At 37.9% G+C, this 27522-nt stretch overlaps 2 protein-coding genes across 2 annotated transcripts in view; one reads left to right on the top strand and one right to left on the bottom strand.

Annotated features, from left to right (window-relative positions):
* Positions 1–1109: 1109 nt before the first annotated feature.
* Positions 1110–6288, top strand: LOC108247377. The gene is made up of 14 exons (XM_017435445.3): positions 1110–1198; positions 1298–1324; positions 1410–1706; positions 1850–2131; positions 2321–2614; positions 2867–2923; positions 3014–3091; positions 3210–3305; positions 3413–3490; positions 4431–4580; positions 5048–5066; positions 5482–5558; positions 5826–5866; positions 5961–6288. Exons 1-14 carry the CDS (start codon positions 1165–1167, stop codon positions 6051–6053), a joined length of 1623 nt encoding a protein of 540 aa, XP_017290934.1. The 5' UTR covers positions 1110–1164; the 3' UTR covers positions 6054–6288.
* Positions 6289–7435: 1147 nt separating this feature from the next.
* Positions 7436–27522, bottom strand: part of LOC108247370 (voltage-dependent calcium channel subunit alpha-2/delta-3-like) — a 35249-nt gene continuing 15162 nt past the window's right edge. Inside the window, exons 8-39 of the mRNA XM_017435430.3 lie at positions 26428–26488; positions 25816–25966; positions 25572–25646; positions 25373–25462; positions 22885–22998; positions 21828–21906; positions 19877–20010; positions 19497–19514; positions 17257–17328; positions 16146–16226; positions 15989–16063; positions 15087–15170; positions 14277–14348; positions 14114–14175; positions 13957–14024; positions 13704–13749; positions 13505–13602; positions 13276–13369; positions 11818–11913; positions 11602–11723; positions 11068–11145; positions 10932–10993; positions 10808–10852; positions 10671–10733; positions 9967–10037; positions 9767–9842; positions 9537–9577; positions 9375–9430; positions 9155–9272; positions 8928–9040; positions 8597–8679; positions 7436–8299 (exon numbers count right to left, since the gene is read on the bottom strand). Of these exons, the coding sequence (XP_017290919.1) occupies positions 8207–8299; positions 8597–8679; positions 8928–9040; positions 9155–9272; positions 9375–9430; positions 9537–9577; positions 9767–9842; positions 9967–10037; positions 10671–10733; positions 10808–10852; positions 10932–10993; positions 11068–11145; positions 11602–11723; positions 11818–11913; positions 13276–13369; positions 13505–13602; positions 13704–13749; positions 13957–14024; positions 14114–14175; positions 14277–14348; positions 15087–15170; positions 15989–16063; positions 16146–16226; positions 17257–17328; positions 19497–19514; positions 19877–20010; positions 21828–21906; positions 22885–22998; positions 25373–25462; positions 25572–25646; positions 25816–25966; positions 26428–26488 (2591 nt within the window). The 3' untranslated portion in view covers positions 7436–8206. The remainder of the gene's footprint in view (positions 8300–8596; positions 8680–8927; positions 9041–9154; positions 9273–9374; positions 9431–9536; positions 9578–9766; positions 9843–9966; positions 10038–10670; positions 10734–10807; positions 10853–10931; positions 10994–11067; positions 11146–11601; positions 11724–11817; positions 11914–13275; positions 13370–13504; positions 13603–13703; positions 13750–13956; positions 14025–14113; positions 14176–14276; positions 14349–15086; positions 15171–15988; positions 16064–16145; positions 16227–17256; positions 17329–19496; positions 19515–19876; positions 20011–21827; positions 21907–22884; positions 22999–25372; positions 25463–25571; positions 25647–25815; positions 25967–26427; positions 26489–27522) is intronic.

The following is a 27522-nucleotide window of genomic DNA, read 5'->3' as shown; positions in this document are numbered from 1 at the left end:
ACAGAGTGACAACAGCTGAAGAGCCTCAGACAGCGACACTTCTTGGAAATATTAACCAGGAACCAGCGTTCTTTAGAAAATCAGCTGTTGTTTTATTGTTTCTCTCAAATGTGTTTTCTTATTAAAAGCCTTTCAATCTGCTTCAACCAGAAATATGTGGATTTATTACGAGTAGCAGATAATAGACTGTAGTTGATCACCTCCTGCTGGTGATGAAAAGTATAACAAGCAGAAGTTTAGGAACTAGAATGGTTTTAAAATAGAGATGAGCATGTTAATAAAGAGCTTAAGTCTGTTATATGTTTGTAAAGAGAGAAGGAGCAGAAGATTTGGTACCATTCAAAAAAACTTTGACCAGTTTGTTGTATTTGTTTTATTTTTTTAAATCTCTTTTTTTTCTACAATTAAAACAATATGCTTGTGGATTTTTGATTGCATTCTGTATGAGGTTGTAACATTATTAACCATGAAATAAAATGAGCTGTTTATGCAAATAAAATTACAGTTGAGTCAAATAAAAAAATGTCTTTTCATTCATTTTCTTTCTGGTCTTGGTCCTGTTCAGGGTCCTGAGGAGCTGGTGTCCAGCTCCAGTGGTGACTGAGTGAGACGAGAGTTTGTGTGTTTAATTATCAGTAAAATAGTGAAGTTCAGTCTGGTTTGTTCTCTTCAAGTGAAGTGACGGGAAACAACACCACTGAAACACGTGATGTGTTTCATTAAAAGTGGTTAAACCAGAACCAGCAGGTTAGCAGGTCTCAGTAGCAGCACTGACTCTTAAAAACAAAACCCAGCTGCAAAGTTTGACATTATTCTCATTTAGTCCAACACATAAGAGTCTCTCCATAAGTGTTTTCAAAACATTGTTTAGATTTGTGATATCAAATATGCTTGTACAAAAAGTAAATTTACTTGCAAAAAGGTACCAAAAGAAACACAAAGCAAACTTCCACATGCTGGTGAATCAACACCAGTTTAGTTGATCTAATCAGAAGATTATTAAAAATGAGCATCTGAGAAAAGGTAAGTGTGTGTTAGGGGTGTGTTTCAGTGGTCAGCTGATATGATTCACTTCTGATGTTGTGGGTTTCCTGTGATCAACTTCCTGAACTTAATGCAGGTCTAAGTCAAAGTAGTCAGACAGACAAAGTGTTCAGCTTCATCATGGCTGCAGAGCTGCTGCTCATCATCTTCATCAGTAAGTTTACTATCTGATCAGCTTTGTTAAATGTCTGCAGCTTACTAATTTATTAAAGTTTCTCTTTTTAAAATATTTTTTGTACACTCTCTCCAACAGATGTTTTTCATGATGTCAAAGCAGAAGGTTTGTTATTTTTTAAATATTTGTTTATTTATTTGTCTTGTTTACCATAATTCACATTAAAACATATTTATCTCTAATCTTTCAGCTCTTCATCAGCCTGAGCTAATGGTGGATCGGCCTGTGATCACAGAGACAGATTTAGTCACATTAAACTGTTCGTTTCCATCTCCTGTTTCTGTGTCTTGGTGTCGTTTCTATATTGAGAATCAAGAGATCGTCGAGGACTTCTCCTGTGTTCAGAAGCTGACTGGAGCTAAACTGCTGAAGTTGTCAAAGAGAGGATTACCTGCTGAAGTTAAAGTGAGATGTTTTTACAAAGTGGAGATTGGAGCTATTATTTCTTCATCTCCAGACAGTGAGACGACCACCATCATCATAAACAGTGAGTCACTGAATGAACTAAAGTTTTCTATGTAACATTTATAACATTTACAACTTAGTCTGCTTTCATAGAGCTCTGTTCCAAGATTGCTTTAGGAACATAACAACTATGTTCCTTAATTTAACGTTTCTTCACATTTTCAGATCATCTTCCACCGACGCTGACAGTAAATGGACTGATAATCACAGAGACAGACTCAGTCACATTAAACTGTGTGACTCCATCATCTGTTTCTGTGAATGAATGTCATTTTAACTTTTTGAGGAGAAAACCTGCTAAAAGACTGTCTTGTGTGAAGACTCTGACAGGATCTGAGCTGCTGTCTTTAACACAACAAAGCTCTCCGGCTCAGGTTGATGTCACATGTTTTTACCTTTCATCACATCCATCTCCAGACAGTAACATGTTGAACATCATCATACAGAGTGAGTAAAGACAGCTGCTGTGGACGAATGCAGGATGATTTAGTCGATAACTACAGTGAAAAAATAAGATCTGTTAAATATATCATAGGCAGTTTTGTTTTAACACTCTTTAAATTAATGGACTGAACGAATGCACTTAAAAAAATGCAACATTTAGCTAATTAGTCTTTTTTATTTTTTTATTTTTAGTTCCTCGACCTGAACTGACAGTGAATCCACGGCTGATCACAGAGACAGACTCAGTCACAGTAAACTGTGTGACTCCATCATCTGTTCCTGTGAATAAATGTCATCTGTACTTCATGAGCTCCAAAACCTCCAGAACCGTCTCCTGTGAGCAAACACTGACAGGAACTGAGCTTCTGTCTTTGGCCCATCTGAAGTCACCTGCTGAGGTTGAACTACAATGTTTTTACACCGTGGAGCTCAGAGGAGCACAACAACAATCTCCAGACAGCAACATCTCCTCAATCAACATACAAAGTAAGAAAATAAAATGAGTTTACTCTGTGTTCGTGTCTCCTTTTCATATTGAATTAACTCATTCAAATGATATATTCTGATGGAATGCCTTTAAAGGTTTGAAATATTTGACCTTCTCATCGCTGACATGTTACAGTATTTTTGTATAAACCTAATAACTCATATTTAACACAAATTTAACTCATATTTAAAACATTTAACATATATTTTTTGGTCACAAATCATTGATAAGTCCACCTTCTTTCACTGCAGATGTTAAAACAGATCCCACCACATCTCTGACCACACCAGCTGTCCTTGTGACCACAGGTAGGATTTACCTCTAAACTACACATTTCAGAGCATTATTACACACCAAAGACTGTATTCACTGTACTGCAAACGTTTTTGAACCATCAGGTTTGACGGTCAGCACACCATCACGGAACACCAATAGTTTCATTTCTTCTTCCCTGACATCAGTGAAACCTGCATCAGGTGAATCACTTGTTTTAGAAACATTTATAATCCCTCCAAATGAAAACGCCACACTCACTGAAACTTATTGTGGAAATTTGCTGTTGGTGTTATTTCAGAAATGTGTTTTTTATTCCAGATCCAACTGTTTCTACAGCAGCTGAGACCTTTGGTTCACTCTCTGCTTCCCCAGGATCACATGAAGAAGAGTCAGGTGACACGATTATCCCACCAGGTACGCTCAGAACATTTTTTATTTACTTAATTATTAAATTTTTTGTTTTTGCTACATCTTTTTTTGTAGAGATATTTGTGGTCACAAACTTTGTTTGTTTGAAACAGTTTCCAGAGGACCTCCTGCAGCTTTTACAGACATGTTTACTTCTGCACATCCTGTCACCTCTTCGGCTCCAACTACAGGTGATCCTGGATTCTGGTTGTAGTTTTGCATTAAATGCTCCAAAGGCATCATATTTTTATTTTAGTATTAGCATTATTTTTAAATTGTCCCATTTTTAATTTAAGAACGTTAGACTTTGGTGCAGTGCATAATTTTATAATAATATTTAACCCTTTTTAGCCAGAAAATTCACACGTAGTTCAGGGATCTCTTATACAAGAGGTAAGTGATCAACAGGGCAGAGTCATCTTGTCATGTTGTGTTTTATTGCACGCTGTGATGTTTCTTCTTCTTAGCCGTGACATTTTCATCACTTAGTGGAAATCACAAGGTTTCTATAAACCCTCTCAAACAACCACTGAAACTAAAAAAAAAGACATTTGAAAATAAGTTAGCTGCTCAAAGTAAGTTGCTTTTAGAGACTAATATACTAACCTTTAGTTAGGAGTAAATACAGAATAACTTAAAAATCATGTGTCTGGACATAAATCAAATGATTACATTTAGTTCAGTTTTACCAAAATTGGAACATGAACGACAGCACAGTGAGCAATATTTACTAGAATGCTGAATTTTTGCGGTTTTGTTTGTAAAAGACAAACAGAAACAAAACTCCTTATGGTGCTGCTGGGGAGAAATACACTTGTTATCGTATAAATGAACAACTGAGTGTTTAATTTCATCTTGGATTGCACTTATTGATATAAATATGCATCATTAATGAAGTCCTATTGTTCAGGACTTCTGACCAACCGTCATCTTTCATTAACTGTTCTCTAATTTAATCCTCACCTGAGTGAATCTTGTTTTGGGACACCTGAATCTACAATATCTATATTTACCAACATCTAACACAATTTATTTCACACAGAGAGTAAACAGGTGACGTGTAATGTCCCTTTTTTTTGTTTCTACCCTGCAGGAAGTGAGAGTGACACTTTGTGGTCTTTGTTTTTCCAGACACAGAACAGAAACACAGGACAAAAACGAAACAGCGCGTTTGGATGTTGGTTGTAGCTACTCCTGGTTTTGGAGTGGCTTTGGGTGTAGTTTTACTAGGAGCGGCACTTCTCTGTTTCAGAAGACAAAGAAGAAGAGCAAAAAGAACTGGTAAGAACAGCAGCAATGCTAAACATTTAAAATCTGTGTACGATGTCCCACACTTCAAACAGGACCATTTATTTTATTCATCAAGTAATTTAGGATTTTAGATCAGCACGCCTGAACTGATCCCTTTTTTTGTTTAAATATTTGTAAAATGACTCTTTCAGACCTTTTTAAACTGCCCCCTGGTTTTGTGGAAAACACCAACACAGGAAATGATTCAAAATAAAGTTTGAAGAAATTAGTTGTCCAAAATATGTTTATAAGAAATAATTTTGTGATATATCCAAAGAAATGCTGCAGAAATGCAGGTGGAGGTTTTGAATGCAATAATAACAAAACACTGTTTCCTCTGAGCACAGTTTTAGAAATTACAACCTCTAATATTTTTCCACACATGCTTTTTGTGTATCTCATAAATTTAAATTCAGGGGTTACTAAATGTCTTTTCTTCTTTTTCCTATTTGTTTTAGAGGAATATTTAAACAAAAGGTAAGAAATGTTTGTTTTTCTATACTTTTAAAGGTTATATAATAGAGTTTTTTACTTCAGGCCAATCATTTTATCTGCTGCTCAGCGCTGAGCAAAATTGTTAGTTTTGTAGTTTTATTAGTTCTTACATGAGGGGAAAGAAACTGACTGATCGGCTGATGCAGAGGTTCAAAGAAATGACAAAGAAGTCCCATCTTTCCTGAGAAATGTTGCTGCCATAAAACTCAGAATTACTTTGTTTTACCTCCTCAAAAAAGTACAATTTTTTGTCAACATCTGACATGTTTACTGTACATGTTTACACTGTAAATAAAATATGGGTTTATGAGACTTGCAAATCATTGCCTTTTGTTTTTATTTTACATTTTTGTTATTTCACGTTTCATTTTTCTTCTTCTTCTTCACTTTACGATAGATCACAAGCAAACTCCACTGGAAATAACGGCGGCTACTACATGATCACCTCTGTCCCTGCAGCCGACTCGCCCATCGGTGAGCTGCTTGTTTTTCTCTGACAGGAAATTAAACTTCCTGTAAAAACTGGTGTATCGGTTTCTGTGCATCATGAGTTCTTTCAAATGAGCGTTTTTAAAAAATGTCTGAAACCACATGTAATTGATTTGATTAACTTTTGTTGTCATGCAAGTTCATATTCAAACGTTCTGCTACTTGGTTGCTTTTTTTTTCCATTTGACAACAACAAAGATTTTTTTTACCAACTTCAGTCCGTGTTTTAATCTTATTGTCTGTTTCATGCAGAGCTTCAGCAGATGAAGAGACGGGACTCTCAGAACGAGAATGTAAGCAGAAACATACATGTGCAGTTTATTTCTGTCTTTAAACTGAAGAAGTTAATAATTATAAAACATGTCTTGCTTTTTTTTCTTTTACAAGTCCGACCTTTACCACGTCTACGCCACTGTCACTGATGAACCAGATGCAACAACGCCGGCTGACACAACGTACTGCACTCTGCAAGCACATTAGAAAAAAGAACCACAACCACCACAAACTACAACAACGGAACAAGTAATGATTGTGTACACAAAGCAGAAAATCTTTGAGACATTCAAAAAACAAGCGATGGGTACAGTTAGCATTGTTTAGGTATTATTTCTGTTTCATCCATTTTATATTTATATTGTATTTCAATAATTAAATGATGTATCGATGTCAAACTGGACAAACTGTCATATAAATAAAAAAACTCTCAAAATGTTCAGTTTACTTCCACGAACATGACTGGTGTGTTTAAACCTAAATCTCATGAACAAGGTCAGGAAAAAAATAACGCTTAAACAAATGGTGGAAGTAGTCTTAAAGTAAACTTGTACTCAGATTGTTCACTCCTCTTATTTTGCATAAACTAAAACTACAGAAATGAAAAAATCTATTTTTTACAGCAGAATGTTGACATATCTTTCTCTCATAGACATAGATGTCATTAAAAACTATGTAGTTCTTTACAGGTAGTTAAAAGTGCAACCTCAGATAAACTCACGGCACTTAACACTGTGTCATTATTTATTTAACAGAAAATAAACTTAAAATCATAAACAATGAGTGAATAACTGTGTCCACTCCCACTGTTTTTATGGTAGTTAAAGATATTTAGCAGCCAAGTGCTGCTAATCAAATACATTTCATTAAGTCACCATCAGCAAGTATAAGTTTTAAAAAAAGATAACTTTTATGTCTTTACTGAGACATCCAGCAGCAAGTTCATACAATGCCGAAGCAGAACGATATCAGCAATGATCTTAGAAAAGCAAATCTTGCAGAACGTCTGTCTAAGAAGGATATAAGGTTCCCTGTTAGAAATCTGGAATTTGTTCTTTTACTACAAGAAAGATTATTTAGGCTACATGTGGAAAATATTCTAGACAGTTGCCATTTTTTCCAGTAGTGGACATCCTGGAAAGTTTAAGGTAAGATCCTAAAACCCAGGAAGAACTTTTCTTCTTTATTCATGGAGATGTAAAATGATCATCAGTAAATCTGTCAAGATGTTGGAAAAAAGTATAAAATTAAAGGTGTTGCAATGGCCCTGTTAGCAGCTAGACCTAAACTTCAACAAAATGAGAGAATGCTGTAAAAAAATATAAGTAAGCTCATATTTTCTCAAAATGAAGTAAGAAACAGAAAAAGTAATTTGGAAGAGAAATACTTTAGATTATTGTCTCTAAAGCTTTTTTTTCTCAAGCATTGAACTATTCAGTGTCCTTATTTTATATAGACTGCTTTTACATTTTAGTTTGATTCAAATTATAAATTAAAATGTGAAAAATAAAACATTTTCTTTCACATGTTGAGTAAAAGCATCCCAACCGTAACACAAGAACACACGAAGAAACATCACAGGGTGCAAATGAAGGAAAATATTTCTTTTAGTTTATTCATCAGCTTTCTTGGGCATGTGTTTAAGATTATATGGACGTTTTCACAAATTATGGCTGAATACATCAATGTAACATTCTTTAAACACACTGTTGCATCTTCATCATGCATATTTAGCTTCTCAAACATCTTTAAATCAAGAGAAACTGGCAGAAAAAATCACCCGCATTATAGGCATTTTTCTTCTCTATTCTCTGTGACACAAAATGATTTTATATATAAAATTAACAGAAAACATTTAAGGAAAATAAAATCACAAATGCACAGTAATACTTTTTTTCTCTTATGTACTGCCAAAAATATAGGCCTCTCTTTGCTCTTTTCATAGCTCACAGTGCATTTTATATTCTTTTATTCTTCTCTCACAAACAAAACCCGAACATTTAAAGTCTTACTATCATTCTTTACACAATGAACATGTTTAGACTTAGACAAGAAAGCTCCTCACTCGGTTGGCATTTCTCCCTTTAAATGAATTCAGCACACATTTAGAACAACAGGACAAACTTTCAGTCTAGAGATCTGCAAAGTCACCAAGCACTCGAGTTATTCTCGTATTATTTAGTGTTTTCTGCATTAATGGATGTGAGTCTCAGTGCTACTAGAAAGGACTTTGTCTTATAGAGTAAAGCCAGCTGCAGAGGTGAACAAAGTCATTTCTGTTCAGTCGTGTTCTCTATGTGTTTCTAAGCTTCTTTTTGTTGAGTCAGTTCTTACTGACTGTGGGACTCTGCTGCTCACGGTCACCTGCTGATGGTTGCTGCTACCAGAGGCAGCAGATTTACTGCCAGATGACTGGAGAGGCGAGAGGCGGAACCACACTCCATGGCATTTTCCTGTAAAAGACAGAGTTTTTTTTTGGTAATCTATCTCCAAGTACATAAATCTGATACTTATGCAGTGAAGACATGAGCACGTATGGGTTTCTGTGTCTGCTTGCAGTCCAGGAAAGTGTATGAGTCTGACCTGAACCAAAAGTGGACAAAAAAACATGTTTTTTTTTCTCAAATTGTAGCTGTAACAAGTAGGAGTTTATAGATGTTAGAGCAGAGTGTTTCCTTGATTGTTCTGAGTTTCCATATGAGCTTAATTATGTACGTTTAGATGCACAAAACGTGTAAATGAACGCATACCTCAGGGTGGAAAGGATGACATGATTCTGGCTTTTTTCTGTCCTTCTGAAGCTTCAGTCTGTCACATTTTAATGACTCGTTGTGTTCAAAGGTGTCAAGGATGACAATAAGAATTTGAGCACAAACCATCTCTGCAACAAACACCCACTTAGTCTGCTTTGAAAACTGTATCATTGTGAAACAACTACAGGCTTTAATTAGCTCTTAAATAGAATTTCTGTTCATAAAGTGAGCATTTCGTACATATTTTAATTGTAAAAAAAAAAAAAAAGGCGTTGAGTAAATTTTTCTTTAACCATCCAGACATTTTTGTTTGACTTATAAAAGATATAGATGATCTCGATGGGATCCATGGTCACTGGAGGAATTCTGCTGCAGTCACACTTGTTGTCAACAACAACCATGAACAGGTTGCTGCTGGGAATCTGCTGTATGACAAAAGACCTGCAGCAAACAGAGACATACACAGAGCCTGGAGTTTACCATGTGCTAAAGAAAAGAGCGGGGGATTATTTATTGACTCTATGCTCATGTTTTCATGCAAGCCCGAATCAGTACCTTATACAGCCGTCGCACTCAATGTTTCCTGTTGTTTCTTTAATGGTGCGTTCGGAGACAAAGGCAGGGTATTCTGTGTCACAAGGCACCATCATGGTTTTACCTCGAGACCTCTGAGCTAAGTGCGACACACAAAGAGGTCAGTTGAACCACAGAAACTGAGTGAAGAGCTGCATTTAAAAAAAGAAATTATACTCGTTTACACAAAAACTGAAGTTACCTCTAACTGACAGGTCGACGTTCCACCAGCTGTACAGGTTGAATTCAAGCAGAAAACTACAAAACATAAACGTGAACAATAAGCACATTTGTAACATCAGTTGTGCAAATTAATCAATAAAAAACTAACAAAATATGAAGGCAAATTTTAAAAGATTATTACATGACAAGTTCCGTCAGAAGCCACTTAACCATAGAAAAAGGCTGAAAGGAAAGAACAAGAGAGAAAGATTGTCACAACCTTTTAATACACAAAACCTTCACCTAAGATATGAACATAAGCTTATTCTTATAAATAGCTCTCAGGCTTTACAAATGCTCTATAATCCAGACAGCTGTAGCACTGTTTTAAAACAAAAATCTCTTGTGTGATGTTGTCTCTCGCGCACTCACGTCTGATAAAGTGCGAGCACTGTCGCTGCTCCCGGCGTACTCTCTGCAAAGAGCCTGATAGTCATACAGGGTGATCCTGCAACACAATCAAAGCGACAGAAATGATAGTAAATGTAAAAAAAACCCCAACATGTTTTAACAACATACTTGTTAAGAGTTAGGCTCAGAACAGAAAGAGACGACACATTTGTGCCTTTGACCTTTTAAAACATCCCATCTGAAGCAGTTTGTTCATAACAGCTCCCTCCACCTCGCCAAAGAAGAGCCCTGTCTGAGAGAGAAGTTATGTTAATGTGCACAAAGCTTTGCAGGAAGACAAAACCAGACAAACGTCTTGATAAAGACAACATAGGGTGATGGAGGATGATTAATTGTTTAATCATCTATACAACCTTTATAGTTATTTCTTCTTTAGATTAATCCCTTCATTCCTTAAACCTTCTCCATCTTTGCCTCCTTCAGTGTGTAGGAAATGTTATACGAACTCAGCAGGGATATTATATCAACCAGCTGACAACTTATTTTGCTCACAATAAGACGTCAGATAAAAAAAAGTTCTATATATTTGTTCTTGTGGAGAAACAGAATATTATGAAGGAGATTTTTGTTGGGAGGGATAAATATTTGGAGTTTGAACCTCCTCGCTGTGGAGAAATTGAAGTGTAAACTTAACCAGATTTTGTGGAATTTCGTAGTCATTTTGCAGGACTTGTTTTTTGTGGTTACACTTATAACTGGAAGGTTTTGTTTTATGACTCTCCAAACAACTTGTGCTAACTAATATAAAGAGCTGTGAGTATTCCTAAAGTCTTGAGGGGATTTTAATGGTGTACTTTAGTCTGTATAAAAGGCCCAGAAGCTTCCAAAACTTAATGAAATAATTATTTAAACCCACAGATTTTACCTGAGACTGTTCTTCTGTCACAAGAATGAAGCCATTGTTGTCAATCAGGTAACAGTTAATGTCCTGTTGAGGGAAAATAAAACATGTAAATAAAAATGTAGAAAGTTTAAAAAGCCAGAGTTATGTTACGTTCTTACCTCAGTATCACAGCTAATGCTACACTTTCCATCCAGAGCTGTGCACTGAGCACAAAACAACAATAGTTTAGTTTCACAGTGTTGGAAAAGCTGATTATTTTGACTGATGATGTTGCAGTAGTACCTGTCTGCAGGCCGTCCAGAACTTCCTCTGAAAATACTCAAGCTTCATTTGAAGTCCTACAGCTGAGCACGAGTTGAAATAATGATGAGTTTTAACATGAGGAGTAAAACCAGACAAAGTAAAAAAAGATCCATACCAGCAACAATGGGAGACTTTCTGTCATCGAGGAGCTGGATCGCTGTGCTGGCCAAAACCACACTCTTGTTTTCTAAAGCTAGAAAAGGAAAGTGGAGAACGTGTTCAAGTTACTTTTTCTGCTCACTAGATGGCAGCCTTTACCCTGCAGCGTCCGTCTGAAGAGCAATCAGCACTACAAGTTGATATGTTGTTTTAAAATTTACAGTAATGATGTCCAGTTAGAGCTTTTTTCCACCAACATGACTCTAATCGTATCCGAAAAGGTTGCCATGACTGAATATTACAGATCATGATGTGGATGTGCTCAGTATTAACACAAGATATGAAGCCTGAGTTCTTCAGATGTGGTCTATTGTGCTGCAAAGAGGTGGAGCTCTGTGTTTCTAACACTATAAAAATGAACTCGGGTGATGTAGGACACAGAACATTCAGCTGCATCAGATAAACTCATGTTAGATGTACTGGAAACTTCATATTTTCCTCCTCTCAGAGCCATATTTAGTGCTGTTATTGCAGGTTTTGTGCAGCGCACCTGTGCTGAAGGGTATGGAGTAGACAAACGTGCCGGGGACCTGCTCTGCTGCTCTCTTGTACCACAGAGGAAAGTGATCCGCGTTAAACACTCCCTCCTTGTCCTCAGCAGTCAGGAAGTCTCTGGGAGGCACAGACAATGAAGGTGAGGCGAGGATTGAATGATTAGATTCATCCAACACAATCACAGCTGTAGGACGATCAGAGAAATGCTCACTGATTGGAGAGCTGATCGGTGGGAACAAACTGTTTGGTTCTCGACAGACCGGTCCGTGTTCCCAGGAAGGCGATCTCCACTCCTTTGTCTGGGTTCCTGACAGACAGCGTGCATCACTTTAACATTCATACATTTTCTCTGACTGCATTCCTCAAAACTCTGCACCGTCACCTGATGAAACTGTAACTGTACTGTTTAAAATATGTTATTGCTTAAATAATAAAACAATAAAAAGACTCCCAATCAATGTAAGTTAAAAAATAATTGTCTGGTGGTTGTCCATCACTAACTTCTTCAGGAATGTTGTGTTTGCTGAAATATTACATTTATGTTGTTGTTTTAATGTTCAGTCTTAACATAAATCTATTTTAAAACATTTCTTGCGTGGATAAATCTGCCTAATATTGCACAGTCTTATATATTTGAAAACATATCACATTAATATGAATGAAGTCTTATGATGCATTCAGTGGTTAGACAGTTTCAAAATAAAATCTGAACAAAGTGAAGAAGGAAAGCCAGAATCTGTGCCTCCTTGAAGGTTGAACCACATAGCTAAAATCTACTAGGAACTAGAGCAAAGGTCATCAGGATCTGACCAAAGTCAAGCTGCTTTTATCACCTTATCTGATCTAACAATCATTTTGCATTTGACTGTGTATCATCTATTTTCTTTACCCGCTTTTCAATGATAGTTCAAGGGGAGCTGGTGTTTATATCTAACAGTCAATGTGTGAGAGGCGGGGGACACCCTGGACAGGTCGCAAGTCCACCACAGGGACAGACAGGGACACATAGAGACAAATGAAACAAACAACCATTTCCACTCTCGCTCAATGACAATTAAAAGTTACCATTTAACCTCTGCGGGAGGAAACCAGAGTACCAGGAGAAAACTCACACACATACAGGGAGAACATGCAAACTCCACCCAGAAAGACCACAGGCTGGAGGTGAACCTGTGACCTTCCTGCTGAGAGGCAACAGCTCTAACCACTGCACCACACTGTGTAAGGGCCTTTTTCATAGAACCCACTGCATCAACTAAAAAAACTTTTTTTATTAAAAAAAAAGTATGCATTGTTGTAAGATGAACTTGAAAGACGTAAACATTCAGTGACCATAAGAAACACTTTTAGTGTTTACATTAAAACTTAAAATTTGATGTGATTTGATATAATGGCACTTTATGGCTTTATTAATAAAGATGATACAGACAAGCAGAAAATGAAGCTTACCAGTAGCATTTCAAACTTTTGAACTGTATAGCTGCTGAACCTTCCTTGGTTGTACAAATACCTTTATCTGCTTGTCCTTACATAATAACGACTTACAGACGAATTTCTACTGGATTGAAAGGATTTCTTTTATTTGCTTAAAGGAAAGCAAGAAACGTTTTATTTAATTTGTTTATTCCTTTAACAGAAACATGACAGGAAGAGTGTGAAATGTTCTTACTCTGATTTGTTGAGAGCCAGACTATTCCAGTAATTCTTCAGAGGAGCAGTGACCACAGCATCAAATAACACCTCCTGGATCAACTCTCTGTCACCTGCAGGATCATTAGGAACATCTGATTAATAGATACAAAATACCTATATGATTCATTATAATGTCTCTTACAATGTTACCACTTATTTCTACAGATATTATAAGTGATCTGCATGTTGACTTGTTTGTCTCTTACACTTGAAGTGCGATTTGCGGCCCGTCATGAAGAGCTTTATGGCTTGAATCTGGCTCAGGTGACGGTGCTCGTGCTTCTCCTCAGTGTTGCAGTAGGTCCTGTGTGTGCGTCCCCCAAAAACAGTTAGAACCTCAGGATGATTGCAGTGATGTAACCTACATAACGCATGAACGACCACTTTCACAAACCCCTGCCTCACCATTCATCTGCCAGGGCGACATCTGGCTGTTCCAGATCACGGAGCCCTGAAAAAAAAAAAAAAAACACAAGTCAGTAACGCTTCAGCAGTGCCGGTCTGTGCTGATTGATGCACTGACTGAGTTTACACAAGCACAAGTGTTGCAGTAACATCAAGAAATCAGAACACCGTGTTGTGTAAAATCCTCTTCCAGACTGCTCATCACTCTTTGTTGGAACATAACACGCTGCACGACAAAGTTGGCGTGAAGTACCTGCGTCTGTGGACACATTTCCTCTGAAGAAGTATTTCCCGTGGCCTCTTGAGAGAGCTACTCCAACACTGGAACCGCAAACACAAGACAATCAAGTCATTGTGTCACTAAAACTGATAGAGAATTATTTAGGAATGCAGTCAAGCTTTTCGTTCACCTGAATGGAGTTCCTTTGATATCCGTGTAGTAATAGTCGTTGTGCATCTTGAGCACACGCCTCTAAAAAAAAAGAAAAGAAATGCTAATTTAGTCCCAAGAGATCAGTAAGGGCAACCATCATCTGATAGGTGGACACGAAACAGCCTTATCTGCAGCCTCACCCCTCTGTCCACAGTCCTCTTCACCTCCATAGAGAAAGTCCCCGTCCTCCTGTTTACCATGGCGTTGCGCAGCTAAGAGATAAAGAGCACAGGGCAGAAAGGTTAGTCAGTGATTTAACATCCTGTCTTCGGTGCGACTTCACTGAGACGCAGAAAACTGTCCAAAAACATTATGATCGTTTTCAGGATCATTTACTCCAATGGAAACCCTTAATAAAATTGGACAAAATTATTAAAAAGTAATGTTGCAGATCAAACCCATTTAGTCTGCAAAAGTTTGGATCTTTTAAAACAAGGTTCTGTGAAAAGAGCTGGAACGATTGATATCTTACCTGTTGTAGATAACTCTTTGAACGACCTCAGTTTGGAGAAGCAGAGGTTATTTATATGAACAGATTAACGAGCTAACGACGAGTCAGATTGAGGCCAAGGCCAAAGTGGATTGTTGCCGTTTTAAAACAACTTTCTGGAGTCAACTCCATTTAAGATGGCCACCACAGCTGAGCAACCTCATCAAACAAAATATTGGCTTTAACTCAGGCAATTTTTCAAACACTGAGCTGAGAAACATCCCCAACACAAAGTTGAAGCACTACACAATGAACTTTTTTAAAAATTAAGTTTGGAGTTGTTTTAATACAGCAGGAATTCACTTTGGTCTCGAGCTCACTCAGACTAGCCGTTAGCTCGTCAATCCAGTCAGAACTCAGCTCCATTTCTCCAAACTGAGGCAGTTCAAGTATCTAACTACAACAGGTAAGAACCCCATCACAGCTTTTCTAATCTTGTAGCAAGTTGTTTTGCACGTACAATGTCGTCTTTGTCCTCCCACTCCACTTCAGACAGATCCACGCTGCTGTAGCTGGCCTTCCTCCTCTTCTGACCTTCCTGATACTGCACAGAGTAACACAGTACGTACAGTTTAACATTCCCTTTAATGCATTCCTGCTTAAAACTGACTATCATTTTTAAAAAGAGTTCACACATTTTAGCTAAGACAGACAGAAATATCTGCTTGTCACCCATAACTTTTTAAAATATATGAGCCTGATATGAAGGACATCAATTCATAGCTGTTTCGGTGCCATAAAATGAAACTATGCTGTTATTTATCAAGCACTGTTTGGAGCTTTTACAAAGTAATTATTTACCAAATCATGTGTGAAATTAACACTGTCATGTAAATTAAAAAATAATTAATGTGATTGATAGAAAGTCCACGCTCAGACAAGTAAATGCATAAAAGCGTACATGTGAAACTTGTTCTGACCCACATAAAACGTCAAGGACTACAGCCACAGAGAGACACAAAGACCCAACACAGACTAACACACACAGTTACACAGAGAGCTGTAGCACTAACACTGGCATACACAGATCCACTAGCACAGCCATGGCTCCTGAGGAACCAGCGGTCCCAGAGCGAGGGGCTGTGGTTTCTGCCAGCAAGTGTTAAGTTACCTCTGGGAAATCTCAGGCCAGCCAGCCATATGAGTGGCCTTTATCCCTGCATGCATACATCAAAGGAAAAGGTGGGATTACAGACTATACGAGCCCACGTAGCTTCTTAGCCAGATAACACATTAGTCTCTGCGTCCTTATATTTTAGATTAAGCACACATTTGCATTGGAAAAAACAGAAAGGAAAAACAGGGTCAAGTCGGGGAATGTTGTGAGAACCTTTAGGGTCGCATGCAGAGAAACTGAGTTACCAAAGGCCTGAGGTCCGGATGAGTCAGGATGTAGCCGTTGTTAGTGATGGCAAACGCATATCCATGGATCCCTAACTAGAGACAGAAAGGGACATATGTAAGGCAGAGTCAGAAACTGCACAAATACATCAATCTAGAACAAGAGAGCTAATTGTACCATATGTTTTGGGATGAGCTTCATCAGCTCCTGCAGAGGGATGTCTGTTCCTACGACCCCCAACAGAATACCCTGATTCTTCTGCATGAAAAGATTCAGAACGAATATGAAACTTTAGCTAGAATTTACATTTAGAATCTATCGCACATTAAGCACAGAAAAAAATACACAGATGGACACATCAAGTTCTGCAAGAAAAGCTTTAAACTATCCCTATTTTTTATATTTTGAGGCAGATATCTTATATCTTGGACTTTGCCTGATTTTTCACTCATTTTCAGTCCAGTTCTTTACTTGACTGTGCTGTAGCATATAGTGCAGTGGGCTTAAAATTAAAGAAGGTGAATAAGTGAAAAACAAACGAAGTTTTAAGCCTAAAAATAATCTACAGTATTTGAACGTCACATCTTTAAGAAACAGGAAAAAAAATACAGCAACCACCTGACAAAGGACCTGAGAAATCATCTGTTAAATGTCAAGTTTTCAGCAAATAGTTCCTTGAAAATCACAGAAATGTCTGTCTGCGTGGAGGCAAAATATAAAGAAAAGAAAAACCCTTTGCACTGAACTATAACAGTATACATATATATTTATATATGAGCAGAATGCACTTCAAGCTATAGTTTGACTTTAAAAAACATTCTGTGTTGTTCTAAAACAGTATAGTTTCAGTTTTCTCTTTTCGGTTCGGCTTATAGTTTATCTTTACTTTTCTGCTGCTTTGTGTGTTTTGTGAGGTATTGATTGTTACAAGTTCAATAAGAAATTGTCTTTTTGCTGGAGCTTTAAACAACTCATCTAAAGAACAACAGCCAGACACTGAATCACAGTGTATTTATTGCACGGCTGTGGCTCTGTTGCTCCTTGCCTCACTTGCTCTGTTTGGGAAATTTGGAAAATGAATTAAGGAGTAAATTCGATGCTCACTGGCAGCAAAGATTGTCACAGAGCCAAACTTGTGTTTACTTGTAAAAGATAAGAGTGGAAAATTGGGGTCCAAAATCCAATAATTGAAGCCACTCCTCTGTCAACAAACATCCAAGTAAACATCAGTTTTATTGTCTCTTTCTTAAATTTGCTGTAAAACACTCGAACTGATGGCTTCACTCACCGTTTCATTCTTTGTGCTGAACACCGGCATGGCGACTGTCGTGGTCAGAGATGGACCTGATTTCTCATTAAGCTTAAAAATAAAAACAAGACTATTTAACCAAAACACACTGATTTGAACCCACTGAGGTGTGTGTCTTTATGTTATCAGATCATTTTTTTAAACATCAGAAAAAACAATACAGAGAAATGAAACTACATTTACATTTGATATACTCTTATTCTGTAAACGTATACAATGTGTTATTGTTTTGACAAAATTTAAATTCTAAAATCTTACATGAAAAGTAATTTAAAAGATTTTTTTTAAGCTGTTTAGTGATTTGAAATAAAAAGAGAAGATAATCGCCACTGAAGAGATAGTCCAACAATTAAAAAATAGGAGATTTAATGTATATAACACTGTAATGTAATGGCAGAAATTCAATTAATGATAATATTAATAAAAACAATAAGGAAACGGAATCATTCTTAACTATATAAAATCACCTGTTTCACGTTTATCATCATGAATGGTGCCTTTGGTATAAAAGAGTTGTTTTTTTTACAGCTAAAACTTCCTCCTGATGAAAGAAGTTTGATTCAGAAAGTGTCAGAGGACAAGTTGCAGAACTGACACTGGTCATTTTTAGGTTCCAGCTTAATAAAGCTTTAGAGCCAATTTTGTTTTTTACTGCAAAAAGTACCAAGAATCAATATAAACTTCAATCACTGATTTTCTCAGTGAACGATGTACAATTTATACAATGTCCTGTCTGACTAAAAAACTTTTCAACCTCCCAAACAATGTCTGTTGTCTCATATACGCGTGCAAGATGTTTATTTAAAACAGACTGTCCAAAAACCAAACAAAAAGTCACACAGAGAGCCTCAAACAGCAAGACAGCCTGCTGTCCTTTCCACAAAATACAATAAAATGTCTGTTTCTTGTTGTGCTGACTTAAACAAAATTGCTTTAGTTTCATAACATTAAAAACAAGAGATTTGTATCTGAAAAACAGAGCAAGTCTGCCTTCTTATCCCTCCATCATCTTGTACTGCAATTTTTCACCAGCAGCCCGCAGAGGACAAACCGAACTCTGATTCCTAAGGAACAAGTTTCACAAACTCAAAATTTTATTTGCACACTTTGAAAGGCAAACAGCAGGCAGAGATTAGGATTTCTTGACTACGCTATTTTCTACACATTGCAAATTTACGTTTAGAGCAAAATAAGCAGCTTCAGGACTTGACCATCAAAACAACAAAAGATTGATTTCTATCAGATTTAGAAAAGAGTTTTTACAAACATTAGAAAGAGAATTTATTTCTTGCATTAGATAAACTGAATGCAGAATCTAAACAAGGTTTTATTGTCAAACCTATAAATGTGACTCTGGTGAAAGCTGTCATACTTAAAGCATGTGTTGCTCTCATCAGAATAAAGACTGAAATAAAAAAAAAAAAACAGCAGTAAAACATTGTTTAAGTGATTTTGTTGTTCCTTCACCTTGTGAGCTGATACAGCTGGGCGTATCTGTGTGTGCCTGAGTGTGCGGATAATGTTCACCTGTGTGTGTGCGTGAAGTAAAGCGGCTGTGAGCTGCTGTGTGTACAAGCAGGCTTGACAACATGAAGAATGGAGGGCCCTTAAATTCATCGCGACACACAAAGGTAGAAAAATCTGGCCCGCTTTAGTCTTCACTAACATGCACACATGTAAACCCATGGATGGCTACCACCCCCTCCTCCACCCCCCCATCCTTCTCTTCTCTTTCTCCGCCTCCTTCTTGGTCTCCTCGCCAATGTCAGTTTTATTATGGGCTTTAGAAGATAAAGTGCAATGATCCACAGAATGATGAATGGTGTGTCTGAGGCTGCGATACAAAAGCACACACTTCAGAGGACAATCTCCCAAAACCTTTTGTGTATGTGTGTGTGTGAGAGAGTGTGTTTTACAGTGCAGATTGTCTCCAAACTGGAATAAAGCACAATAAACGCTTTTTTGCTGTTCCTGCCTCTCAAAGGAACGAACCTTCGAACACTTTAAAACCCCCTGGGAAATATTAAAACCCAACAAACATTTAATAATTATTCTCTAAAATCACTTCTGCTTTATACAATATGGTCCATAGAGCTTAAATCTGTGAGAAAAACTTCTTCTTTCTCAACACAATTTCCTCTCTGGTCCTCCAGTACTGCAGAACTGTCTCCACAGTGGGGCTTTAGACAACAAATACAACATGCCGGTAAAATATTTACCTTATGAGCGTGAGTCAGCTGACAGGGAAGAAAAGACACAGAGACCGAAGTGTCAGTGGTTTAAAGTGAAGCATTTTGCTTTGGCTTTGTGAGCACAGATGCATACATGGAGGGGATTGAGGGGGGCATGCAGATTAATGAAGCTCTTAATCAGAAATCATTAAAGGAAGCATAAAGAATAATGATAAAGGAGCAGATCTGCACATGAGTATTAGCTTTATGGCACAAGCAAAACCACAAACAACAACCTTTAGGTTTATCTGAACACTAATGTCTTACTGTAAAAAATCTCTGCAAGTGCGTCAAGCATGCAGGAACACAAGTTCCAATATATATGAAGGATGTGGCTTCGAGCGGTTTGAGCAGCGTAATGTACTCACAGCACTATCCACGTAAGCCTCAGTCCAAACTGTGTCGTGCTCATGATCGATAACCTTTGGACGACTCATGACATGAAGATACCTCATCACGTTCTCCTGAACATCAGCCAAAGTGGAGATCTGACTGAAATATCCTGCAACAAAACACACAATTAATTTATTATACATGGGGTGTCTATTTAAAACAAGAGCAGGCAGAATGAATATAGTAGGAGGAAGGGATTTATCTACAACTGGACCACCTTTAAGTAAAACTGTGCTAAAAATCTTTGTTACAAAACCAAATTTAGTTCAGTGATATATACAGCTTGTTTGTTTCCCCCATTTGTCCTATTAAACATTAAATCCTAATAAAAAAATTTAAAGTTGTACCTGTTCTTGGTCAAACCTTGAAAATAATGTTACGCTCAGCCTCATGCAATATTACGTTCAGAGTGTGAGTTGTGACTCTCAGCTACTACCACATCAGATTTTAGCACAGTGTAAAACTGACTGAGTTGTAGTTATTTTTGTGTTGGCTAATGCTGATTAGCTGTGGCGGCCATCGTGCATTTTTAGATTCAAAATCAAGTTCAGAAAACTTCATTTATCCCCGAGGGATAATTGAGAAAACACAGACAACATTAAATAAAGGAAACCGATAAAATGACAATAGAAACATTGCAAGTAACAGTGCAAGCAGATAAAATGCTAAACCAACTGGTTGGGCTGCTTATGGGGGTTTAAAGAGTTTGTTGGGTAGTTTTAACAGGAGAACAGCCTAAGGAACAAAGTTTGCTCTCCTCCCTCGAGTTTTGCAGGCCAGATAACGTAGTCTGTGACCAGACGGCAGTCACTCAAAAGCTGAGAAAAGAGCGTGGGAAGAGTCCTGTACTATCTGACTGGCCGGAGTGCAAACCTGCTGCTCATACACAGCAGGCAGAGAGCAAGCAGGAAGTCCCCTGAATTCAAAACACACCGTAACAATGTTGTGTAGAAAGTTCCTGTCCTGCAGGGTGATGGTCTGGAACCGGCAGCTCATAAAGAAGGACAGGACACTTTCAAAAACAGTGTAGTAAGATGTTCTTACTGATCAAGAAGGAGTTCAATTTCCTCAGGAGGTACATCCTCTGGTGGCACTTCCTGAGAATCGACTCAATGTCTGAGGGGAACCTCAGCTAAGTCAAAGATAGTCTCCAGATATTTTTACTCCTCAACAGACTCAACCAGTGACCCAAACTAAAGTGCAGAATGGTTATGTTATTTGTATATTTTGTATTATTTGAATATCAGTAAATAATCCCAGGCTGGTGTAGATATTTGTGGAACATTTTATGGAAATTCAGTTCTTATCTAACATAGAATTCCTCTAATCTATGTGGTCATTATGTATTTCATTAGTGTCCAATCCCGCTGGGGTTTTCGTCAAATGCCCTGAAATGTGCTGCAGGTTTACTGCAGCACAGAATGCCTTTGACTTGGAGTCAGCTCCCGCAGATCTTAATGTTTCACATTGAACATGTAAGGTTATTTCGCAGTGGGGGTCTATGGGGGGGAGGAGGTTTGGGGCTTGTCATTCTACAATCCCTCTGCGATCAGTTTTCCTGCCTGTGACTTTCCCTTTCAGAGGGCACTCATCCGGAGCGCTGACACGTGAGAGCCATCAGCTGTGAGCAGCCGAGAGGTAGACACTGACAGGAAGAGGGATTAGAGCGGATTGACCTCCGAACCCCCCCCACCCTCAAGTGACACTTCATTGCCTCTTGGCAGAGGGAGGTTGAGCAAGCACACGCACGCGCGTGCTCACCCACACACACAAACACACAAGAGATAAATGTACACAACCAAACCCCACAGATCCCCACTCATATTTAATTTATCATATTAATGTACATAAACACCACACTGGAGCCTTTTCTTTCCTTGGATGCAAAGCTTTCATTGAAAATGTTTATCAAAAAAAGTCTCCAACCTTTGTTGGCACAAGCCATCCATTTAAGATTATCAGCAAACGCAGACTCTCGTCCAATCAGGTAGGGGAATATGCGCACCTGTGCAAAGAACACACAGACGACAACATTTAGGACAAAAGATAAAAAACAAAAACATAAAAAGTGATGCTGCTCATTTTTCGCTTCAGAGCAAAAGGAATCATAAAGATCCAACTAATGTTTAGGAGCAGTTTTAACTTTTTTTGTTCACCAAATCTTTTTCGGACTGCATTGTCCTTTGTATTTTTGCTATGAGCATTTTGCTGTAAAGATAAATAAATGTTCTTTTAAAAGGGGTCTGGGGATGAGGGCATGTGCAAGTGTCCCTTTGGAGAACACTGTGTGACACTTTGCCAGACCTGCACGCCTCATTGCCTCCAGATGCTTTGCTAAGCATAAAGCATATAGAAAACACTGAATGGCTGCCATATAGCAGCCCTGAGGGTGTGTGTGGACCGGGTGGGTGGGGGGTTGGGGTGCCAAACACTGCCTTGTGCTCTGCCAAACACTCTGCCAACACACATATGCTCAATAGGACTGAACAAAAGCCCCCGAGCTGTTGCTTTTATTGCTCTGTGAACAGCGCAGTTGTTAATTTATTTTCAATTGCATTTAGCAAACGTGGTCAGACAAAGGATTTTAAAGTAAATGTTGAGTTGGAAATAATTGTGAGGGCACAGGAGTGGGGTAGAGGGAGCGGAGCCTTCAGGATTTAGCTTTTAAACATGCACAGCTCTTGAAAGCTGTTAATTTCCCATGTTCTGTACCTACTGGGGGGGAAAGAATTGAGTTGTAATACATCAGCACCTTGAAAAAAACTCACACTGACATGGATTTTACATTACTGAGTAGTAATGAAGTACGAATCCAATTCCTCACAACATCAAACAGGAGCTTGAGTATTAAAATGCATGCATAGCCCTGATGCAAGAAAACCGCAGAATAAGCAAAAAAGTCAGGGCAAATAAGTGCGACAAAGTAAATCACACAAAAAGCATGTACCACAAGAATAAAAAAAAAGGCAAGGTCAAGACTCACTTTTCTTTCCGGCCAGTTGTACTTCTCAAAAACATCGTCATACATTTTAGTTGCTCCATCAGTGACAAGCATGATGGCCTGGCTGCACAGACTGCCATGTCCTGTCTGATTAAACTACAGAAAGAGGGGAAAACATACAAGAAAAGAAATGACACAAAATGTTCTGGAGGCTATAATTTACACAGTGAAGAAAAGGAACTTCACGTGATGCCTGGAAGGTCTCAGTCAATAGGCAACACTTTGAGTTTTAGTAATCCTGAACAATGTGGCGTGCTTTATTCTGATGCCAGAAGATGCAGTGCAGTAATTAAGTGCTTTATTGACCTGTAACAGTGTAAATGTGGAGCCAAAGGACTCTGTGACACAATCACAGGACAAATCCTGCTGAGCTCATCTGCTCTTAAATCACACAGGACGAGTATCATTCAGAGGTCCTTCACTTACATAAAGAAAAAAAAAAACTTTGTTGTTAGAAAATGCACAGGACTGTGCAAAGGTTTTAGGTCCTTCCTCTAGTTTTATAGTTTGCTTCCAAGGATTGAGACTTTCTTGTAATCTTTGAAAGTCATCTTGATCAATATTTTTTCACGTTTTCTGCAGGTCTGTCAAATGTTTTTATTAGAACTTTGGATGCTTTTTAAAACCTATTTTCTGTCCAGTACCTGAGCATATTCAAAGACATGTTTCTCTTTGTTATGCCACTTAACTTTAATCAGTCTGTCATTAATGCGCTCCTAAACTAAAGGGGCGGTCCAGCGTTGTGTCAAGACATAGCACACACTTTAGCAAAGAACCTGTTTCAAATTAGATCTTTTAAGCACGCTGAGTCTGTCACAAAGACAATTTCTTTAGCTGAATCTAAAAAAATGAAAACAAACAAAGAAAACCCAGTTTGATGCATAAAATAGTAATCACCAAGAAGGTGATTCTCAAAAAAATATTGGATGAAAACTTGACATATATTCGCTTCGAAGTGGCAGAGCTGAAGATGTTGAGGTTTACTTCAGTTTGAGATTGACAACATGCAGCATTTTGCACAGATTGTAGTTCTGTCTAATACTGTAAAAAGTTAATATTACAAAGTCTTTTCCAATTTTGTTCTCCTCCAGAAAGAAATGCAACAAAAAAAAGCTTAATATGGTAATCATCCAGCATCAATTTCAGTAAAATTAAATATTTTAAGCTCTGGAATTTTTTTTTTTGTTTACTTTTAATCTGTAAAAAAAAAGAAGAGAAATGACAGCGTGACTGTTAACCATCATAAACATCATTAAGAACCGAAGCAGCGTGCTAATTGAATTTACCATGTGATTTCACATGATGAGACGTCTTCGGAGATAAAGACCGATGAGGAGCTCGGTCCGGTCTGGGGAAGGTTCTCATCGCGCTCAGGAGATTAATGACTGACAGCAGCTCGCTCTGTAGATGGGCTCCTTGTTTACTCTCTTCCAAGGTCTTTGTATGAATGTTTATGGTGCGGTTTATCTTTCAGCCATGAGCACATAGGGACTGCAACCATAATTGCCAATTACATAAGATTTTATCAATAATCTGTTGTTGATGAAGTATATTCAATCAACTGTCCTTGAAGCAAGAGAGTTAAGATGATGTCCCTGTTTTCAATTAAGAGGAAAAATCTGTTATCAAAATGTTAAGTTTTATAATGTGTTTGAGTTGTATCAGTGGTCTGTTTGAAGGAGGACTCATTGCATTTCGTTTTTCAGAAATACTCTCACTTTACTGACCGGGACTCAATTTAACTGCAGCATAAAGAGAGTTTCTTTTCGATCGGGCCTTTGATAGGTTGCATTCTTAACTTAATTCACTGGCTATCTGTGCAACTGTGAATTTCAGTGGCGGGCTACCGGCGACCTGATTACCATATTCATTGCGGAGCTTTAATTAATCTGACAAATGCAGAGGTAAGAGCTGTGCTCCCTCAGCTTCATCGACGCAGCTGAAGCTTGCCTGAAAACAGGGAGATAAAGGAAGTGCTGCTTGGCTCCTGGCTTTATCTTCTCCGTGTTCTAATCAGCAGCAATATTAATCATTGACATTAATTAGAGCCATTAATCACACTTCAGAATGGATGTGTCTGTGTTTGGAGGGCAGAACGGGGATTGCAATGGAGCGTTTCGACAGGAGACACACCTCCCAAATGCTCAAATATCTGCGAGTGGAGCGTGCTCCTTTTATGGTTTACTGAAAACATTCAGAGTGTTGTACATTCATGTTTTCTGTCTGTGAAAACAAACGTGACTTGTGAAACAAAGGCTTTACCTCTGTTCTGGTCAGGCGAAGCCCTCGTCAATTTATTATGTTGGAAAAAAAAAACTGAATACTAATGATTGTCACAAATCAGTAAAGAATAAAGGAGTGGATCTGTTAGGGATGCTTTCTTTGAGTTAAATTTCAAAGGCAAAGATAAATGTTTGAACAGCTGTCCTCATTAAACTGACGGTCACAGGTTTACTGGAGTGAAACTCACATCGCTCAGGATGGTGAACGCTTCGGTCAGAGCTTCACCCAGAAGTCCAATCCCTTTGGCAAACAGCTTGTCCAGATGTTCACGGAAATGCTGTCAGATAAACACAAAAATGTAAAAAATGTACAAATGGACTTTTAAGATTAATCAAATAAATTTAACGTAATGTGCAGCAGATTAACCCGACTGATCAGGGACTCACATCTTTGTTTGTTCTGTCGGCCCGGACCAGCGTACCATTCAGACAAGGCTCTACATAGTGGATCTCCTGATTGTACTGCGGGGAAAAGTTGCATCAACAGAACAGAAAAATAAATTCAACTGTTGGGTTTTGTTGGTGATTGATATCAAGTCACATGAAACAAAAACGCCTAAAACCCTTTACATTTTTGTAACCAATTAGAAGTGACTAAAATGCAGACAAAGGAGACAGAAAGTGGACCCACTGCAATGATGTTGAAGAAGTCATCGTCTCCCAGAGTGTCCAGTATGGAGGAAACAGTCTGTCTGGCGATGGTCAGCCTCAGCCCCTTCATGCTTCCACTAACATCAACTAAAATCACCACGTCTTTGGGGGACGTTGCTGCCTGGATGTACCTGTGATACAGACATAAATTACACAAAACGTAACAACACTGAGGGAAGAATTTATGTATGATTTTACAAGTACAGGTGCAAATTTCGAGGCGACAAAGAGACACGAGGGCCTGATGGAGGAATTGTTTAATCGAGCGCTCAGGTTGAACAAGATGCAGCACACATGGGCATAACCTCATCCAACTGTCTCCTGTCTTTTGCAGTGCCAACATTCTGTCTAAATGGCTAAACTTGTTTCTAAACACACGTTTACATTAGCCTTTCTGTCTTTGCTGGTCAAAGGATTCTGAGCATGCAGAGTAAAACGCTACCACAGAGGAAAGAAGCTGAACTGAAAACTTTACAACAGTTGTTTCCGTCTCATGAGTCTAAAGTTTACGCTGGAGTTAAAAACAAGTAAAAGACTAAAGATTCCTCACGCGACCATGTGAGGTTCAACATTTTCACACCTAGAAACTCACCACTTCCGATTTCTGCAGTCAAAGCCGATGACGCCATGCTCGTCTGGATGCCACTTTACTCCTGGGAGAGAGAAAGTAAGAAAGAAAAAAGAAATAAGAAAAAAAAAGTTTCACAAAGGAAAAAACGAGGTACTCTGACACAGAACTGCTATGTCAAAAAACTGTCTCCATAGACTTTTATTAATAAAAACATGCTACGTATCTAATGCAAATTATTGATATATTGTATTACAATTAAAACTAAATATTCAGAGGCTAAATGCTAACCTCTGAGTACATCTAAATATGTTTTTACCACATTTTTAAGGTAACAGAAATCAAGAGAAGACCTGCACTTTTGTTTAAAATATCTTAAAAGACACTGAGCCATACATTTTGTCTCGATCATGAATCCACTGACTGCAGATGATCTGGAGTCTGTCCCACAGTCACCACCGGCTGCAGCATTAAATGTAGATTAATTCAAGAATGATGTTCCACTTTTTAACTATTTGTTAAAAATCTACAACATAAGACAGTTAAGGAGCTCAGAGGCAGCCAGGTCTGTTCAGAAAAACCAAAGATTCACATATTTGGTGTGGGATACACACAGATATATTGATGTTTTTTTGTCTTTACATGCTGCTTGTATATAATAGCAAATCTTGAAACTGACAAACTATGCCTTGCTTTATCAACCTTTTCTCTCTTTTACAAAACAAAACGCTCTAAAGAAAAGGAAAACCTTGAAACGTCTTAAATTTTAGGGGTTATTGGAGATGAGAAATAATTAATTTCTTGTTAAACACAGGATTATTGAACAAACATATTTGTTTGACATCAATATAAGTTTAATCTTATTTTTTTCTCAGCATCGAAGTGAACCAGCCTTTAGTTTCATGTTTCTGTGTGAGATAATTGGCTGTTCTTCACTGTGGCTGCAGACCAACACAGCCAAATTCTGATTAATTGCAGTCTGTATATGTGCTTTCTCTCTGATGGGCTGTAAAATTACAACATTAACCAAATTACCCTTTTAGAAATTCTAAATCATTTGTTCTGATCAGTTTTTTTTAAGCTGACTGCTTCAGTGGCACAAATCTTTCTTTTCCCCGT

This window comes from Kryptolebias marmoratus, linkage group LG4 (assembly GCF_001649575.2).
Source record: "Kryptolebias marmoratus isolate JLee-2015 linkage group LG4, ASM164957v2, whole genome shotgun sequence".
In the NCBI taxonomy this organism is placed as follows: Eukaryota; Metazoa; Chordata; class Actinopteri; order Cyprinodontiformes; family Rivulidae; genus Kryptolebias; species Kryptolebias marmoratus.
This window is presented reverse-complemented; position numbering and strand designations above follow the sequence as displayed.

What these genes read in the sequence shown, in the direction of transcription:
- LOC108247377 (XM_017435445.3), top strand. Translation starts at nt 1,165, where the DNA reads ATGGCTGCAGAGCTGCTGCTCATCATCTTCATCA. An exon ending in TCATGATGTCAAAGCAGAAG is followed by an intron (nt 1,325 to 1,409) that starts GTTTGTTATTTT and finishes CTAATCTTTCAG; the next exon opens with CTCTTCATCAGCCTGAGCTA. An exon ending in CTCTTCGGCTCCAACTACAG is followed by an intron (nt 3,491 to 4,430) that starts GTGATCCTGGAT and finishes TTGTTTTTCCAG; the next exon opens with ACACAGAACAGAAACACAGG.